This window comes from Pelodiscus sinensis, chromosome 9, assembly GCF_052426305.1.
Source record: "Pelodiscus sinensis isolate ZL-2025 chromosome 9, ASM5242630v1, whole genome shotgun sequence".
Taxonomy (NCBI): domain Eukaryota; kingdom Metazoa; phylum Chordata; order Testudines; family Trionychidae; genus Pelodiscus; species Pelodiscus sinensis.
This window is the reverse complement of record NC_143060.1, coordinates 51,766,853-51,785,697: the sequence shown is the minus strand read 5'-3', so window position 1 is coordinate 51,785,697 and position 18,845 is coordinate 51,766,853. Positions and strand designations below refer to the sequence as shown.

General features: G+C 43.0%; 1 protein-coding gene across 1 annotated transcript in view; it reads left to right on the top strand.

The window, feature by feature from the left end:
* CDC73 (cell division cycle 73) overlaps positions 1 to 18,845 on the top strand; it is a 163,262-nt gene that overhangs the window by 38,243 nt on the left and 106,174 nt on the right. Inside the window, exons 8-9 of the mRNA XM_075936731.2 lie at positions 508 to 606; positions 1,890 to 1,968. Of these exons, the coding sequence (XP_075792846.1) occupies positions 508 to 606; positions 1,890 to 1,968 (178 nt within the window). The remainder of the gene's footprint in view (positions 1 to 507; positions 607 to 1,889; positions 1,969 to 18,845) is intronic.

Genomic DNA, 18,845 nt, shown 5'->3' with positions numbered 1-18,845 from the left:
GGGGAGGGGCAATGGACCTCCTAACCCAAGGGGTCTGAAGCACCTGGGCCCTGACTCCTGTAATCATATCACATCTATGCTGTGCTGTATCCTGGAAAAGCAATAAACCCTCTCTATTCTACTGGCTGGCGGAGTCTGTTTTTGCTGCTACGGGGCTGCAGGATCAGGGAGAACCCCAACTCGCTGTCACATGTGGAAAGGAAGAAAATCTTGTTTGTCAGGATAGCATGGTAATTGGTACTGACCTGGTAATGATTTCTGAATTCAGAAATCTCCATATCTCTGAGAGGCCTCAACTACATTGAACCAATAGGGTGATGTGATAGAAATCCAGGAGAGATGTGAGAGTCCTTGCAGAAGAATTCAGTTCTTCAGAACCCTCGCAGCCAGGAGTGAACAAAGTCTTTATAATTTGTATGCAGTTTTCTTCATTGACCCAAAAAAGTCTCCTAGCTATACTTCCAGCTTTGGTCACTAGGATTCATAAGTGTCTAACTTGTTTTCCAGAATTTTGCGAAGAATATTTTTGCAATTCTTCAGTCGGTAAAAGCCAGAGAAGAAGGCCGTGCACCTGAACAAAGACCTGCACCAAATGCAGCACCAGCGGTAAAAAATAACTCTTCTTATTATGGACCTTCAGGTAGAAGCCCCATAGCTGAGGTTGAATTGAGTAAAGAAGGGCAAGAATTTTTCTGAAACTATTCTTCATTTGTTTGGTGCTAATTAAAAAAAAATGTGGTAAATTCTCATGCAAAACTTTTCCATAGACCATCTTTACCTTAAACTGTTTAACATGGTTTTGGAGGAGTTAGTGTTTCTTTCAGTCAGTCAGTCTGTTACTTAAAGACTGAACAGTTAATAGCAACTTTTGTATGTACTGAATATTTGCTAACATTCTACATCTACTTGGAAGAAGTGTAATAGATGAGACTGTCACCATATCCAGCAAAATGTCTTGCTAACAGTATTTTGATAAAGTAGCAAAATGTTTAAGAATCTAGAACATGACTCGTAAGCAGCAACAGATGCAACCAGTTGTCTTATACCTATATCAGATCAAGAAGATAGATTTACATTTTTACTGGTCAGGTCTATCTAGACCTAAGAAAAGCAATTGTTTTCAATTGTCATCTTTGCTTTTGTTTTATTAAACTTAACTAAATTCTTGAACTCAATGGTAACCTGCTATGAAATCTAGTTAGTCTTGCTTCAACTTATTTTGATACTTCTTTGTTAAATGTCAACATATCAGATTAGACTGGCAAGATCAATTTCAATATTTATTGCTTGCCTTACGCTGAATTTCATATATTGTTCATGAATTAGTCAGACATACTGTTCAAAATGACTGTAATTGTGTGACTAAGTCACCCATGAAAAAAGATGCATGAAGTGATATTTAGTGCATCATTAGATGGCAGCATTTTGAAAGTCTATTTTACATGCCTTTTCCCCTTCCAGTTCAATGCTCTATAAGTCTATCACCTCTTCAAATCAATCAGTCAGATTTGTAGGGGAGTCTTCTGTGCATGTGACTGAAGGATCTATGTTATCAGATGACAATTCATTCTTGAGTCCCAAGATGTTAGCAAATGAATGGGATTGAATTGTGGATTTCATTCATTTTGCTTAGTTAACATGGCTTTCTGTTGTTATTTCTGTGTTGCTTCTTACAGTTGTCAGTTCTCCAGATTTGGATTAAATATTTCTGTAAAAACTATTGTTTCAGAAAATGAAAATATTTGAATTAAACTTGCAAGCTATGTAACTGCTGTACCAAAGCTGTAAAGTCAGTTTACATACAGTATTTTCCAAAATTCAAAAGCTAAACTGTTAATCAGCATACACTTTGTGATGCAGTGGCTATCCTGTTTGTTAATTTGTTTTAGGATCCCACTTTACGGAATAAGCAACCTATTCCAGCTGCCTACAACAGATATGATCAGGAAAGATTTAAAGGAAAGGAAGGTAAGTTGATCTTTCAATAGTAATTAGTATTAAAGAAACAGTACATTTAACAAGTGAAAAATGAAACTGACCAGTCTGTTTTCACTGTCAAAGCTGAATAAAATTCAAAGTATAAGCCCATAAATGATCAGTTAAAATGTTTTCACATAGTCCCTGGAGAGTAACATAAGGTAGGAATCCTATTTATTAACAATTATTTTTTTTAGCTTTTATCCTTTAAGAAACAAATTGTCTGTCTGCTTAAAAACAAAGCATACGGCTACATCTAAATGACAAGCCTCTTCCAAAAGAGGAAATGCAAATGGAGTGCTCATTTGCATATGTTGTGCTCTCATTTGCATTTCCTCCTCTAATCCCTTTTGCGCAAAAAAGCGCTGTGTAGACGGCACCTTTTTGTGCACAAACCCCCTTCTGCACAAGAGCCGTTTTTCCTGAGGAACAGCTGTTGCACAAAGGAGGGGTTTTGCACAAAAAGGCACCATCTACACAGTGCTTTTAGTGCAAAAACCTCTTGTGCAAAAGGGATCTCAGGAGGAAATGCAAATGAGAGCGTGGGATATGCATATGAGCGCTCCATTTGCATTTCCTCTTTTGGAAGAGGCTTGTCATTTAGATGTAACCTACATGTTAAATACTCTTTTTGGTTGAGTTTCAAGGCAGAGACTTTATGTATAGTGTAACTAGTTTCAACTCAGGGTCTAGGTACGTATTTATTAGTCAAGCCAATAGTTAACTTCAATATTAATTTAAAAAAAATCTGGTAGAGAACCCTTTAAATAGTATGCCCCACATTTAAAGGGAAGAAAAAATCTTTTTCTTTTTTTTTTTTTTTTATTAAAGTGTAGGTTGTAGGTTCTTCTGTTTCTAATGGAAGCCTCAAATATTTTTGAGCCAAAACCATGCTATGCTCAGGTCCATTCTTCTTTCTCCTTCCCATACTCTTTATACACTTCTCTGGCCCCACCATTTAGCACTGCTTTAGTGCTCTCTCAAAGGCGGTGTATTAAGCAAATACAAACAGTGTTATCAAATTACAAAATAAGCTAGAAAGACTGGGAAGCTTTTGTCATGACAGTCACTTCTCAAATTACTCGAAGGGGTAGCCTTGTTAATCTGTAACTGAAAAAACTTAAACTGAAGAAGTGGGTTGTGCCATGAAAGCTTATTGTACCATCTACATTTTTTTTGTTAGTCTCTAAGGTGATGAAGGACCATTTGTTGTTTCAATTTTCTCAAATTACAATAAGTAGTGTGCTTTCACATGTGCGAGAAAGAGCCTACTATAACATCACCAACTGTGCACAGACGAGCCTTTTTTTTGAAACTATTCATGCAATATGGAGTATGTAAGATTGCTGATAAGCTCTAGTTTCCATAATGTGATTAAATTTGTGTAAACATTTATGGAATTAAATTCAGCTTACTTGTCTTTTAGGCTTTCTCCTTTTCTTTACTCTTACAGTTTTGTGAATCTGCAGATGTATTTCTCCGTGTGCTTGTTAATCACTTTGTTTAGATTAAAAGCACATGTGATAGAATTAAAAGTTAAAGCCTGTTGTCATTGGCATACTTTCATCCCAATCCCATTGTCTTTATTTATTCCTTGCATCAAGGAAAACGCTAAAAGCAAATGCAGGCATGGTATTCAATAGTTGAATCATATATCCCTTAGAGAACTAAAAGGACAATGCCAGGTTTTCCTGCTTGGATTCTTATTTCTAGGTTGCCCTTCTAAAATGCCCAGAGAGCTATTTAAGAAGGGGGGAAGGGAGGGAAGGAAAAAATAAAGCTGTATTGTATTCTAATATTACACTTACACTTTTAGCATCTTTTTTTTCCCCCAGGATTTCAGGGATTTTAATTTATAACTTTCATTCTTTTAAAGATTTAAACACCTGTTCATTCGTTTTGTTTGCGGATATGGTGATGGAAATGGTAAATAGGTTTTTGAGAGGCTTTGTATTGTAATACGTCATTTTAAATTGGTAGGAGAAAAAAATGCATAACACTTAAAACGGACATGTGCATTGATGTGGCTGTGTGGTCCGTTTTCACAATGAAAACCTCACCTTTTTGTTTAAACTCCCACTAATGTCCTTTGCTTCCATATTACAAATTAAAGTTCTTCAGTAAGCAAATTGTTCTGATAAACATCTTCATTTAAAAAGTGAACATATTTATGGTACTCGCAGGTGGATTAGTAGTTAATGGTTGGATGGAAGGAATGGAAAAGAACCACTAATACCATTGGCAAGAAAAAGAAACCAGAAGAATTTCTCCGGCTGTATACCAGTTAGCTATAAAAATACAGTTTTAAATAACAAAATTGGTTTCCTCAAGGGAATGTAATTTCTATAGGCAACTCTCAATAATGAGAATAACAGTTAGGCAGTGTTGCATTTGTTAGGCAGAATTCTATATGGGATCACCAGTTTGGAATGCATCTTTAGACTGTTATGTTCACTACTCAATCTCTGTATTAACCATAATGGTTGAGTATGTAATTATGAAGATGGCATTTTGAGGATTTCAAATGAAAAGGTAAGTACTATTGTTGGTGTTGGCTATTAGAGAACTAACATCAATTGAGAATCTTAGTAAATTAGGCAAATACTTAGCTTTCTCATGCTGGTGAGGGAAGTCTACTGCTTTTCATAAGTTTAAATGCAGAAGTCAGTTAGTAAATGAAATGAATATTAAATACTGCTAAATACAGATACAGCTGCAGTACTTATAACCACTGTTCTTGTCACCTAAAGTTGTACTGTACAACTGGCATCCCCTTGATGAAACCAGAGGAGTGGGTTTTCTTTGGGGACCTTTATGAAATGCTTTTCTCTCTAGTGATGTGGATGGCGGAATCCTGAAGAATACAGCATGTTCATCAAATCTAGAGTGTTTAAAAGAAAATTGTAACACAATTTTCATCATTTGATTGAATACAAACTATGGCTCCTTTTTTTTTTTTTTTTTTTTTTTAAATTTCCCTATTCTAAAAACTGAAGTCAGAAATGTCTTTGTGCCTGTCTCTCCATTCAAGTACTCCTCTTAAACAATAAGAGCTAAGACCAAGGTTCCCTCTAAGTTGTGCTGCATCATGGCCCCTCAGCTGCTTAATCAGCCCCACCCAGTCAGGAAGCTCTGTGTGCGGAGCCCCTGGTGTAGCGGGGCTGATTAAGCAGCTGTTGGATTGTGGGAACCTTGGCTAGGACCATCAAATTGTGTATATAGCTCCCTCTTATTATAACTTAAGGCAAGGTAAGGGTTTGGTTGTACCAGGAAAATGGTATGTACCTGGAATGGGATTTCTGTATGCTTTTCTGAGAAGCAGAGAGACAATCACCAGGCAGGTGGAAGGGGCTGGCTGGGGATGCCTCCCACCCCCAAGTCATCCTTTAGAGAGGGCAGGGGAGGCCTGTTCCCTCCCCATTTAGAGAGGAACGTTACAGGCCATTGCCCTTCATCATGGAACAACGGGAAAGTACACGGTTTGCTCCATTCCTCATTCTGGCAGGGGAGTGCAGGGGGCAGACAATCCTGCACCTGCCCAAGCCAGGAGATATACACCCTTCCCCGGCTGTGCCTGCTGAAGCTTCAGTATCCATAAAAGTAGCTTCTCACCTGGCCTGAACTTGCTGCGGTGAGAGGGGCAGAGGTAGTCCCCGCTCCCTGGGGTAGCCTGCGTACCAAAGCTCTCAACCCTGGCCGTGCTCAAGAGCAATGTTTTAAATTAATCATGTATATTTTCATTTTATTTTCCAAAAAAGCAACTATTAATTTAGTTAAGGACCCAGGCCACATGGGGTAAATCTTCTAGTAACCAGTAAAGCAGACATATTGTCAATCACATCTCTGCAGCTTTGCATACGCAAAAAATTCTCTGCAACTCTTTAGATATGTTCTGTGTTCCTTTGTTTAGAATTTCTTAGAAATTTTTGTACCCTGCTCTGTCATTTTTGTAAACAGGTAGCGGGCAGCATGCCCAGGCTAAAAGCAACTCTGTTCTTATCTGAACTCCCCTCTTTGATTTGATTCAGTCTGTTGTTCTCCTTAACTAACCTCAGCTTGGCATGATAAACCTGACCAGAATTCATCTGTGACTGAGCACAGATGTCTGCCTGTGTAGAGCAGTTGGTAGTGTCAGTACCTTAGGGAATTGAGTAGAGCCCCATCATTTTCCCAGGGTTCTGCCTTCGCTTGGTAATGTATACACCTGGGATAGGTCTACAGTACAGAGAAGATAGAAGCTGCCACTGTTGATCTTCCAGGGTTCTAATGAGCATGTCTAGTGAAAACATGCTAATTCAAACTGAGAGGGGCACTCCAGTTGATGTCAGGAGTCCTGCTTCCACGAAGAGTAAGGGGAAATTGAAGGGAGAGCATGCTCCTTTCTGCAGTGCGGACAGAGCCAAAAGTTGAATTAAAGTACTTCGATTTCCGCTACGCAATTAATGTAGCTGAAGTTGTGTATCTTAATTCGACTGTATCCCATAGTGTAGACATACCCCTGGTTCCTGTCAAGTGCTAGTGGGAAGGGGTGCAGCATCCTCCTTGTTACAGTATTTGTGGGCTTTAGAGCAAGTTTATCCTACCAGCTCTGTGACTTAGTTGACCTGTTCGGAGCCTGTGGGGGAAATTGTACTTTCATCTCCACCTTCATTCATTGCCTAGTGATTGGTAGTGCTGATAGTTGGTTAATGGTGGACTTTCTCTCCTGGATTTGGGTTAGGATGGACTCATTGCACATTTGGACTGATCTTTGTGGTTTTATCATCTTTGCCAATGTATGTAGTGGAGGGTGGTGATGGTGTCTGATGTTTTTTAAAAGGGATTGCAGGTGATCAGTACAGGTCAATTGAAGTAAGTAATGGTGCAGGGAAGGATAGAGTTGTTTCACTCCCTGATTTCTGGACAGCTGCCATCTGCCTGGGGCTGTTTTTTTGAAGACCACCTGATCTTGCAACCTTTGAGATAGAATGGCCTTTGGCTCTAACATGAAGAAAGGATATGTCATCCTAAATTTTAAGTTTTTTTTTTTTTTTTTTTATTGTAGGAAGAAGAGTAGAACACTTAGATCTGGGCTTTGTCTTCATGCAAATTTGCTAGGGGACTGTTCTGGTTTAAGCTCTATGAGGTAGTTTGAAGAAGGGAATAGGGAACAGTTCTTCCCTTTTTCTGTTCAGGTTACAGTGAATCACTTTTGCCTTTTAAATTATATTTTGTAGTGTCTTATTTCTTGCATTGTTTGTTTGTATCAGTGTAGAAATAATATATTTTATATAATAGTTTTTAGCCAAGAGTTCATTTTTTTTTTTCCTGTTTAATAAAGTCTTGTTTCTATGACCGGCTGTATACTAATTCTTAAAGGTAAAATATATGCCAAAAAAAGTGAGGAATGGAACAGTTTGGTTTTTTGGGGGGTAGAAATGATAAGTAAAAAGGGAATATGCTGCCTTGTTGACTATTTGCTGTAAGTGATGTTCTTAAGTGCATTGTGCTTCTGAGCGGGAAAGGGGAAAAGTGGCTGCTATTTGGTTGTGAGAATCATTTTTAACTTTTGTGAAATTCCTTTCTGCTAGTATTAGGGCAATTACTTGGATTCTTGCTCATGCGAGGTTCATATTTTGAGGCAGAATTCTCTTTACTTAAAAAAATAAATAAATAATTGAGACCCGAAAAAGTAAATGGAATCCTAATTATTTTGGACCCATTAGAAATATTGATGACTGTTTAAACTCGGGTTTGTGATAAGGATGTTAAGTTGTGGTTATCTAACTAATATTATAGTTGATACAATTTGTATCTACTACATGGTTAGTCGATAAGGACTGCTATGGACAGCTGCAGCCAGGAGCTGGCTTGAGCCAGAACTGAGCAGTCCTGGCTCATGCCATCTCTGGGAGCCACCTGCATTGCGCATCTGCCTTGCGCTACAACATTTAAGTGTTGTAAGAGCTACTGGGCTCTTACTACATTTAAAATGCAGAGTGGTCCAGATCAGCACAAGCCAGGACTGCTCTTCCCACTGAGGCTATGTCTAGACTGTAGGCTTCTTTTGGAAGAAGTCTTTTCGGAAGAGAGCGTCCACACTGCAAAAGTGCATTGAAAAAGTGATCTGCTTTTTAAACAGAGAGTATCCAAACTGAATGGACACACTCACATGTAAGTTGTGATTACTATGGGCAAAATGGCCACCAGGGCACCTGTGCCTTTTCTTTCGTCTTCTTGCAAAGGAACTCCCTCTTCCCCATCCACATACGCCTTTTTCCGAAAGAGCTTTTTCAGAAAAAGGCTTCTTCCTCGTAGAGAGAGGTTTCCCAGCATCAGAAAACCCCCTCTGTTCTTTTGAAAGAACGCAATTGCAGAGTGGACATAATTGAAGTTTTTTCGGAAAATCAGCCATTTTTTTCAAAAAAAAAAACTCTATAGTGTAGACATACGCTGAGTTCAGCAGCTCTTGTTCGTGGCAGACAGCCCTGTCTTCCATGAGCAGGGGCTACTGCCAGAGCAGCCTGTAATTGCTGTGGATAGGGCTTGGCGGCAGCAGCAGCAGCTCCTGTCTGTAGGGCACCTTCTCCTATCCTCCCCACTGCTGCCTCTTGATAGAGGCAATGGGGGGTGGGGGAGGAGAGGCGGCACCACGGAGATGGTACTGGGGGAAACCAGCTTTTAAGTCTGCTTATCCCGAGCACTGGCTTCTCCTCCCCCACCCCCGCTGCCTCTATGGGAGGCAGCAAGGGGGAGAGTGAGTAGTCGATACTCCAGTTGACTATTCGCTTACAACCCTAGTTGGTGAATAAGAGGAAGTGAATGCAATAAGCATAATGTGTGCGCAGAGACCTTTGAGGCAGTTCACTGCATTCTGAACCAGTTGCTGTGAAAGTTCAATGTCTGAAGAAGTTTAAAAGATTAGTACATTGTAGTAGTTTGGGGTATGAAGCAACACTGCATGAGTGAGTGAGGTGGGATTATCATCAACTAGGATGAAATGCAACTTTATACATTGTTTTTTCTGGCATTCATTAAGTCCAGTAGGCCTCTTCATACCAGGGATGTCAGCTATCGGGTAATTGAATAGTTGTATAACTGCACAAAATATTGTTGGTTACGTGACTTTCTGTAGGCCCTGGGGGCAGGGCCGGCAGCCAGTGTGTGCTTGGCCCCACTCCCAGTGAGCACCTTACTACTCTGTGCTGCCTCCTCTGTATCAGAGGCAGCAGTGTGGAGTGGCACGCGGAACCGGTCCGTGAAAGGAGCCAGTTTAAAAACCAGCTCCCCTCATGGAGCAGCCTCTGTCCGCAGGGAGTTTGGACCCTTTGTGAGCAGGGGCTGCTGCTGAGAAGCAGTCTCTGCTTGCAGTGGGTCCAGGCTTGCCGTGGACAGAGGCTACGCCGTGGAATGCAGAGCAGCTTCTGTCCGCAGGTTGATGGTGTCAGACTCTTGTAAAGTATTTTCCTATATTAGTATAATCACTGTCTTGTACAGACTTAATATCAGCCACCTGTACAGCAGTGCTTGCTTTTGCCTACCTCCTAGGGCAAGGGTGGGCAATAACTTTTGATGGGGGGGCCACTCCAAGATTTTAGAAAGTGGTCAAGGGCTGCACTTTTCCATGCTATTAGTGGAGAGGGTGCGGGGTCTGGGATGGAGCTTGGGTGCAGAAGGGAGCCTGGGGTAAAGGACTGGGGTAGAAGAGGGAGACTGGTGTCTGGAGAGAGTTGGGATGAAGCAGGTGGTTGTAACCTAGGGCAGAGGACTGGAATGCAGGGATTTGGGATGTGACCTAGGGTAGGAGGGTCTTGTGATCTGGGGCCCGAGATTGGGGTGCCAGATCTGGGAGGTGTATGGGTATAAGAGGGGGAACAGAGGTTTTGGGTATGTTGAGTGGGGGGAGGGGGGAGCAGAGAGTTGGGGCAGGAAAGTGCTTGGGTACCAGAAGCAGGCTATGGCCAAGAGACTTACTTGTCAGCTGCCAAACTAGTAGGGTTGTCAGATGCTTTCACCAAAAATCCCGATCGTAGCAGGAAAAAAACTTGGTTGAGCAAAAAAAACCAAAACAACAAAGAAGGAACAAAATAAGTCCCTGTACTCCTCATTTTCCCCATACCAGACACAGCAGGGGAATAATGTCCCCATCGGCCTTCCATCCGAGAGAAACATGTTACATGTCCGGTATTTTCTTTTTTCTTTTTTTTAAACCGGACAGGGGCCAGAAATAACGAATATCCAGGCGAAAACCGGACACCTGGCAACCCTACAAACTTGCCTGCCTGCCTGAGCTTAAAATGTTTCCTGGTCACCCTGCCTGGCCATGTGCTTCATGAATAACCGAGCCCAGGAGAAGGGGTGTGATTCTTCTTAGCTGCCTGTTATTCTAACAGGCAGCTCCAATTGGCCGGTGTCTGCCAGAAACTGGCCAATGTGAATGTGCTGCGGGTGGGGCATCTCCTAAAACTTCCTTCCTCTCCTCCAGTTATCAAAACAGAAACTGAGCCCTGCAGCTGCTTTTCTGCACCAGGCTGCGGGGGCAAGTTGGGGAGCCCGCCTGGGCTTTCCTGCTGCCTCTGCGGGCCGGATTTGGTGGCTTGGCTTGGGCCGAATCCGGCCTGCGAGCCATATTTTGTCCAAGACTGTCCTAGAGGGATCACTCTAGGAAATGATCCCTCAAAATGATCTCTCAAAAATTGAGATGTCCATGTCACTAGTGATTTTGTTGCATCTTATAAGTATGCATACAGGAGTCCCTAACATGTCTTTTCAATGTCAGGTTGTTGGTTATGGGATTGATATTGAATCCAAGTTGTAATCTGTTAAGTATGAAATACAACAATAAGTGATATGGAGTTAAAACACATAAAAATGCAAACAGTAAAATTCTTTCTCCAGTATCTGCTGGTCATTTTACACCAGTGTGATATCAATATTGATGTTTTTTGTTGCACAGCATTAACATTTGCATTTCCTGACTCTTGCAGTATTGAACTACAGTTAGATGTATGCTAATATAGCTTTTTGTATTTAAGTTTGAAGACATGGGAGGGAGTTTGTTGAAAGGCTGGAGAAGTGTCAACCTGTTCTTTCAGGAGGCACTGGTACCTACTTGAATGCTGTGCTGATGCTCTTTTTATAATTTAACATTGTTTAACAGCAATATTAATTCATAAAGGCACAAGAGAAGTGTTCATGGAAATTGTGTTAACTGAAATATAGTTAGCCACAGAGCCAGCTACTGGCTTTCACACTTTTTTAGAGTGGGCTTGGAGAATACCTTCTCATCTCTTCTCTAGCCATGAATCCACACTGGGAAAACGCTAGCCAGCCATTTCTTTTGAAGACTTGGACACTGAGTCTCGTGTATGGCTTTTTCAGTACAAAATTTTGAAAAATTTGGAGGAATATAATCTAATCAAAACCCATATAGGGATTGAAGAGACATTGTTTTTGTATCTTAAACAGCAGAGACTACAGATAATTAGTAGTTCCACACTGGTTCTCATTTACAAATTGGGAATTGTTTTCCCCTGTACCATACAGTGTACATAATATGTGTGGCTTAAAATCAAACACAATAGTTCTTCAAATTTAGAATGTATTAAAGTATTTTTGTGCAATGTACTGTTTTTCTGAGGTGCTTATAAATCTAAAGACAAAAGGAGATACTTTATTGTATCACATTAAGATGGCCTTTGGTTATCTTTTTTTTTTAATTGAGACCTTATGAGACTTGGGATTCTGGGAGGGAGTTGAAGGAAGAGAAGGCTTATTGCTTGGCCTTGAGGCACAGTATTTCTCTCTACCTGAGCCATGTAACTTCCATTATCATGAATGATGATTAACAATTGTGGCAGCCCTCGGTCCTCGGCATTCAAAGATTCCAACCCATGTTGGTTCTATAATCTATTCTCAGTATGGCGTCGTCTTGAGTGGGGAAGATTGAGACTCCTGGTGGCTTCTCAGATGCTCATAGCTTTATAAAAAGGAAATGTTTACATTCTTAGTTCTTAAGCTATTTCAAGACCTCAGAGATAATGGAACATGGCTTTACATCTTTAAAAACAAAAAGCCCTGTGGGTTTAGCAGAGCATGGTAAAAAAACACTGACAAATCTTTAGGCAAAACACATCAACCCTTGACACAGTGGAAATAATTTTTGGAAATGGTAACCATCTGATTAAAAAAACCCCAAATCCTTCACTGTATGATGTACCAAACATTCAAGTAGAAAATAGGTTTCAGCTGCAAAAACAGCTGAGAAAGACTTCATAGCTATCAGCAGATAAATGTCTATTGCTCTGTCTTTTGCTCTATAGTGTCATCTTAATATTCTGCAGGTCATGCAGCTTTCATGCCATTCTTTAAACTAGTTGTGATTCTGTCCTGTTTTTAACAATTTACATCTGACAGATGACCTTTAACATTTTGATTTTATTAAAAATAAAAGGCTGATAGAACTGCATATACATATTTTTTCTGTTGCAAATTTTGTGGATGAAGTCAGATACGACAGCTTGAATGTGAACTTTCAAAATGACTGTATAGTGCAGCTCTTCTCACTTTGGGGTGGGACTCCGTTTTAATGGGGTTGCTAGGGCTGGCGTTAGTAAAGAACAGGTTAGGAACTATTTAGAAAAGCGAAACGTACACAGATTCATGGGTCCAGACTTAATGCATCCGAGGGTACTGAGGGGGTTTACAAATGTCATTTAGGAGCCTTTGGCCATTATCTTTGAAAAGTCGTGGAGATCGGGAGAGATCCCGGATGACTGGAAAAAGGCAAATATAGTGCCCATCTTCAAAAAAGGGAAGAAGGAGGATCCAGGGAACTATAGGCTTGTCAGTCTTCCTTCGGTTCCTAGAAAAATGGAAGTACTTGGAAGAGAGGAAAGTGATCAGGAATAGTCAGCATGGATTCACCAAGGGCAAGTTGTGCCTGACCAATCTGATTAGCTTCTATGATGAGGTAACTGGCTCTGTGGATATGGGAAGGTCAGTGGATGTGATATACCTTGACTTTAGCAAGGCTTTTGATATGGTCTCCCACAATATTCTTGCCAGCAAGTTTAAGGAATGTGGATTGGATAAATGGACTGTAAGATGGATAGAAAGCTGGCTAGAAGGCCTGGCCCAGCTGGTAGTGATCGATGGCTCGATGTCAGGATGGCGGTCAGTTTCTAGCGGAGTGCCCCAAGGTTCGGTTCTAGGACAGGTTTTGTTCAATATCTTTATTAATGACCTGGATGAGGGGATGGATTGCACCCTCAGCAAGTTTGCAGATGACACTAAGCTAGGGGGAGAGGTAGATTTGCTTGAGGGCAGGGACAGGGTCCAGAGTGACCTAGACAGAGTAGAGAATTGGGCCAAAAGAAATCTGATGAGATTCAACAAGGACAAGTGCAGAGTTCTGCACTTGGGACGGAAGAATCCCAAGCATAGTTACAGGCTGGGGACCAACCAGCTAAGTAGTAGTTCTGCAGGAAAGGAGCTGGGAGTTACAGTGGATGAGAAGCTGGATATGAGTCAACAGTGTGCCCTTGTAGCCAAGAAGGTTAATGGCATATTAGGTTGCATTAAGAGGAGCATTGCCAGCAGATCCAGAGAAGTGATTATTCCCCTTTATTTGGCTCTGGTGAGGCCACATCTGGAGTATTCAAAAGCGACGAGGAGTCCTGTGGCACCTTATAGACTAACTGAAGTGTAGGAGCATAAGCTTTCGTGGGTAAAGACCCACTTCGTCAGATGCATGCCTGACGAAGTGGGTCTTTGCCCACGAAAGCTTATGCTCCTACACTTCAGTTAGTCTATAAGGTGCCACAGGACTCCTCGTCGCTTTTGCAGATTCAGACTAACACGGCTACCCCTCTGATATCTGGAGTATTGTGTTGAGTTCTGGGATGTGTACGAATTGGAGAGGGTCCAGTGGAGGGCAACCAAAATGATTAGGGGGCTGGAGCACATGACCTATGAGGTGAGGCTGAGGGAGTTGGGTCTGTTTAGTCTGCAGAAGCGAAGAGTGAGGGGGGATTTGATAGCAGCCTTCAACTTCTTGAAGGGAGGTTCCAAAGAGGATGGAGAAAGGCTGTTCTCAGTAGTGATAGATGGTAGAACAAGGAACAATGGTTTGAAGTTGTGGTAGGAGATGTCCAGGTTGGATATTAGGAAAAACTATTTCACTAGGAGAGTGGTGAAGCACTGGAATGGGTTGCCTCGGGAAGTAGAGGAGTCTCCATCCCTAGCGGTGTTTAAGTCTCGGCTTGACAAAGCCCTGGCTGGGTTGGTTTAGTTGGGATTGGTCCTGCCTAGAGCAGGGGGCTGGAGTTTATGACCTTCTGAGGTCTCTTCCAGCTCTATTGTTCTATGATTATCTTTTGCTTGGTGCTGGACCAGGTAGTTCCAACCTGTACCGAATTTGACCAACTATACAGATTTTCTTTTGTCTGTTGCTTATATCATATTAGATACTTTCACGTTTTCATTTGCAAAGGCAGATATTTAGTGTCTACACCTGTCAGCCATAGCAATGTGCACTTCTTGGATAGACTAATGGTTCACTTATCAGTCAAACTAGCTACTATTTTGATTTCCATATGGTATAAAATGTAGGAAGGGAAAAATCATAATGTTCTGATCCTAGTTATATTTGGATGGCTCCAGAACAGTCTGCTCCATTGCTAAATTTGTATTCATTGAAGCATCCACAAAATACAGCGAAAAAAGTAAATGAGTGATATGTGGCCCATAGTGATTATGTATGAATGCAGAATTCCCATTATTTAAAAGTAAATAAACTGAATTCTAAAAGAGCACTTCTTAATCAAGTACAGGCAGTCCCCGACTTACGCGGATCCGACTTATATCGGATCCGCAGTTACGAACGGGGCTGCCCCAGAGTACACGGACTGCGGGACCTCGCGGTCCTGCCACCCGTGTACTCTGGGGCTTTGCTCTGCGTCTCCCTGGTCTGCAGACCAGGAAGACGCAGAGCAAAGCCATGGAGCGGCTTTGCAAAGCCGAGGGAAAGCCGGCGGCGGGGCAGCCCAGGCGCGCCTGGGGTGCCTCGCTGCCCGAGCCCCCCCCCCCCCGCCGCTTTGCAAAGGCTCGGGGAAGCCGGCGGCGGGGCAGCCCAGGCGCGCCTGGGGTGCCTCGCTGCCCGAGCCCCCCGGCGACTTTGCAAAGGCGCGGGGAAGCCGGCGGTGGGGCAGCCCAGGCGCGCCTGGGGTGCCTCGCTGCCCGAGCCCCCCGGCGGGTTTGCAAAGCCGCGGGGAAGCCAGCAGACCAGGGAGACGGGGAGCAAGGCCTCTGAGGATGCCGGCAACGGGACAGCCGCGGGGCATCTGGGCTGCCCCGCCGCCGGCTTCCCCGAGCCTTTGCAAAGTGGCGGGGGGGGCTCAGGCAGCGGGGCACCCCAGGCGCGCCTGGGCTGCTCCGCTGCTGGCTTCCCCGAGGCTTTGCAAAGCCGCGGGGGAAGCCAGCAGCGGGACAGCCCAGATGCCCCGCGGCTGTCCCGCTGCCGGCATCCTCAGAGGCCTTGCTCCCCGTCTCCCAGGTCTGCTGGTCTCCAGCAGACCAGGGAGACAGAGAGCAAAGCCGCGGAGGACCCAGGCGGCGTGACCGCGGTGTGTCTCGGTCCGCCGCCCGTGTCTTCCTGGTCTGCTGGGGTTGGGGGGGCGCAGCTAGTATGCCCCCCCCCCAGCAGACTAGGCTTTTCTCCGGACGCCTGTGGCAGAGCAGCTGGGGTGCTGCCGGTTGGTCCCGCAGCGCCGCTCTGGGCGCTACTGGTCCAACCCAACAGCACCCCAGCTGCTCTGCCCCAGGCGTCCTGATTTAGCTGCTGCTGAAACTGACCAGTGCTGACTACAGGAAGCCCCAGGCAGAGTTGCTCTGCCCCGGGCTTCCTGGAATCAGCTGCTGATCAGTTTCAGCAGCAGCTGACTTGGGGACGCTTGGGGTTCTTAAGTTGATTCTGTATGTAAGTCAGAACTGGCGGTCAGTTTCAGCAGCGGCTGAATCTGGACGCCAGTTCCGACTTACATACAGATTCAACTTAAGAACAAACCTACAGTCCCTATCTTGTACGTAATCCGGGGACTGCCTGTACAACAAACCACCAACATCTTTGAGTTGCATGTAACCAGAAAAAAGCCCTCTTCTCTCACTCTTCTTCAAAGAGGCAAAGAGAGTGCAATTTTTCCATGGAATTAATTATCACAAAAGAGTTAACAAGCTGGCATTTGTTCTTTTTCCTGTGAGTAGGACTGATGGCACTTAAAGAATCCAGTAAGCTTTTTCCAGTGCCGTATTCTTTTGTGGATACTGTGTGGGAGGTGGGGAGTAGCTTTTTACCCTAATGGAAAGAGAGACTTGTGTTTGGGTTGAATAATTCTGGCGTAGGAACGCTGGAAGCAGCTAACTCTAGAGAGAAGGTGTGTTGGGTTGAGCTTTGTCCTGTGAAATCTTATGATATTAACTAAGAAACATTTTAGTACAAATTTTGAGGTTTCGCGGGCTCTTCATAATACAAAGTGTGTTAGAACATTGTTGGGAAAACAACTACATATGCTTTGAAACGTCAGTTTTCAAACTTTTTTTTTCTCATGACCCAGTTGAAGAAAATTGTTGATGCCTGCGACCCAACATAATTTGACTAGAATGTGGGCTCTGGGATGGCATGGCTGAGGATGAGAGCTTTGGGCTATAGAAGGGGGCTCCAGGTTGGGCGGGGGTGCAGTCAGGGCTGGGGCAGGAGGGTCTTACCTCAAGTGTCTCCTGGTCAGTGGTGTGGATGTAAAGGCAGGCTTTCTGCCTGTCCTGGTGCTACAGACCATGCTGTGCCATAGAAGCAGCCAGCAACAGGTTCCAAGCTAGTGGGAGAGTGAAGCTAGTGCTCAGGGCAAGGGCACTGTGCAGAGTCCTGTGCATCCCCCCCCTTGCTCTCCAGGAGCCAGGCTTGCTGCTTCTGGGGTGCAGTGCAGACTGACATGCCATCATGGGGAGGAAGCTTGCCGTAACACCCTCCCACTGATCACTTTGCAGCAATGAAGCCCAGTACTGGGTCATGACCCTAGTTTGAAAACCATTGCTTTAGAAGGTATCAGCTCATTAAGAACTAAATTTTCATACCCTGCACAAAGGCAGAGTATAGAATGTGTAAAATGGGGGAAGAGATGAATTCTCAACTAGAAGCCGGAGTGCTGAGAAACTGTGCAGCTACTTGGTGACTCTTGCTGCAGTTTGAGGTATAGGAAAGGATTAAGGGACAAGGATGGTTTATATAAAATACATTAACACTTATTTTTAAATATTTTGAATTCTAATACAGTATTGTTAATAAATTAAAACCTTGTGTTTCATACTTATGATTGGAAGTTTAATTATTTACCATTTGATTATTTTCTTTTTATCTTTGTACCACATTGTCAGTGTGATAGTTCCCCCACCCCAGGCTTTATAAAATCAAGTTATGAACATTTGTGTTCATAATTAAAAGATTCTTTGGACAAAATACCTCATGTATCCTATCAATTTTTGTGTCTCATTCTGCTGGATCTCTGTATCTTATTTTGGTGTATGTATTATTCTTTTGTGTAAAGATGAAGTATGGATGGAATAGTTTGTTTTAAATGTGCAAATGAAAGCCATCAAAGGTGTTTCCCTCACTGTCTGGGTGATCACCTGTAAACAACCTTTTTTTTTTTTTTTTTTTTTTTGTGTCCTTTAAGTCTTAAGCAGTGATTGGTCTTAGGAGGGCATGTGATCACCCCAACTGATAGGGTCTAACCAGGTAATTTTCCATACAAGGTGAGGGACAGAACTTCAAATTCCCACCCAAAGTGGAATCTATAAAACAGTGGGAAAGTAGCTGTTCCTTTGTCTTTGGCTGGTATGTCTCTCCCAAGAGAATGAAGCAGAGACTGTAGGGGAAAAAGAGCTTCTCTGGTTTGGAGTCTTGACAGGAATAATAACAGTTTTAGGGTAAGTTTATAATTAGTGTTAGAACTAGCTATGCATTTTTTGTTGTTGTATATTTGTAATTCACTTTGGTCTGCCTGTTTTCACTTGCAACCATTTAAATCCTACTGATTGCACCTAGTAAAATCACCTTTATTTGCTATCAAGCCCAGTGCATATAATCGTTTCCTGAGGGAGCAATCACTGTTTACATCCTACTTTCATTGTTAAAGGGGTAAACCTGAATGATTTATTTGGGATTCTGATCCCATTTAGGGAGTGGTTTCCCTGGAAGGCTCCCCAAGGGATCTTCTGTGACTGCACCCTGTCACAGTCAGTACTATAGATAGAAACATTATCAGTGTGACTGTTGAAACAAAATAATTAAGCTCAGGATTTTCAGAATGACTAGGAATCATGTGTCCATTTAAAGTGCAGAGCTGTCCTGGCTCATGTCATCCCTGGGACTGTTGTGTGTCTGCCTCCTCTGCCCCCCCCCCCCAAATAGGGACAATGCTGGGGGGGGGCAGGCTTTTTAACACGCGCCTCCCAGCACTGGCTCCTGCTTCCTCTACCCCCCCAACCTTGTTGCCTCTGATGGGGAGGGGGGGGAGGGGAGAGAGAAGGGACTAATTGAGTAGTGACTTGACTACCTGATAAGTCTAGGCTTACATCCCTAGGCAAAAGTAGCTGTCTGTCCGAAGCAAAACACTGAGAGTTATAATGATTACTAGCTGTGGTTTTTAACCAGCGTGAATCATAAAGGGAAAATTCCTAGTTCTCATTAAAGTTTATGACTAAACTCTCTTGAACCTCAGTGAAACTAGGATTTTATCTAACCGGTCATAGGTCGTATTTAGAACCAAACAGAATAGTAATTGTGACTAGTGTAGTTAAAAAATTTAGTGTGTGTGTATATAGGGTTTAAAATA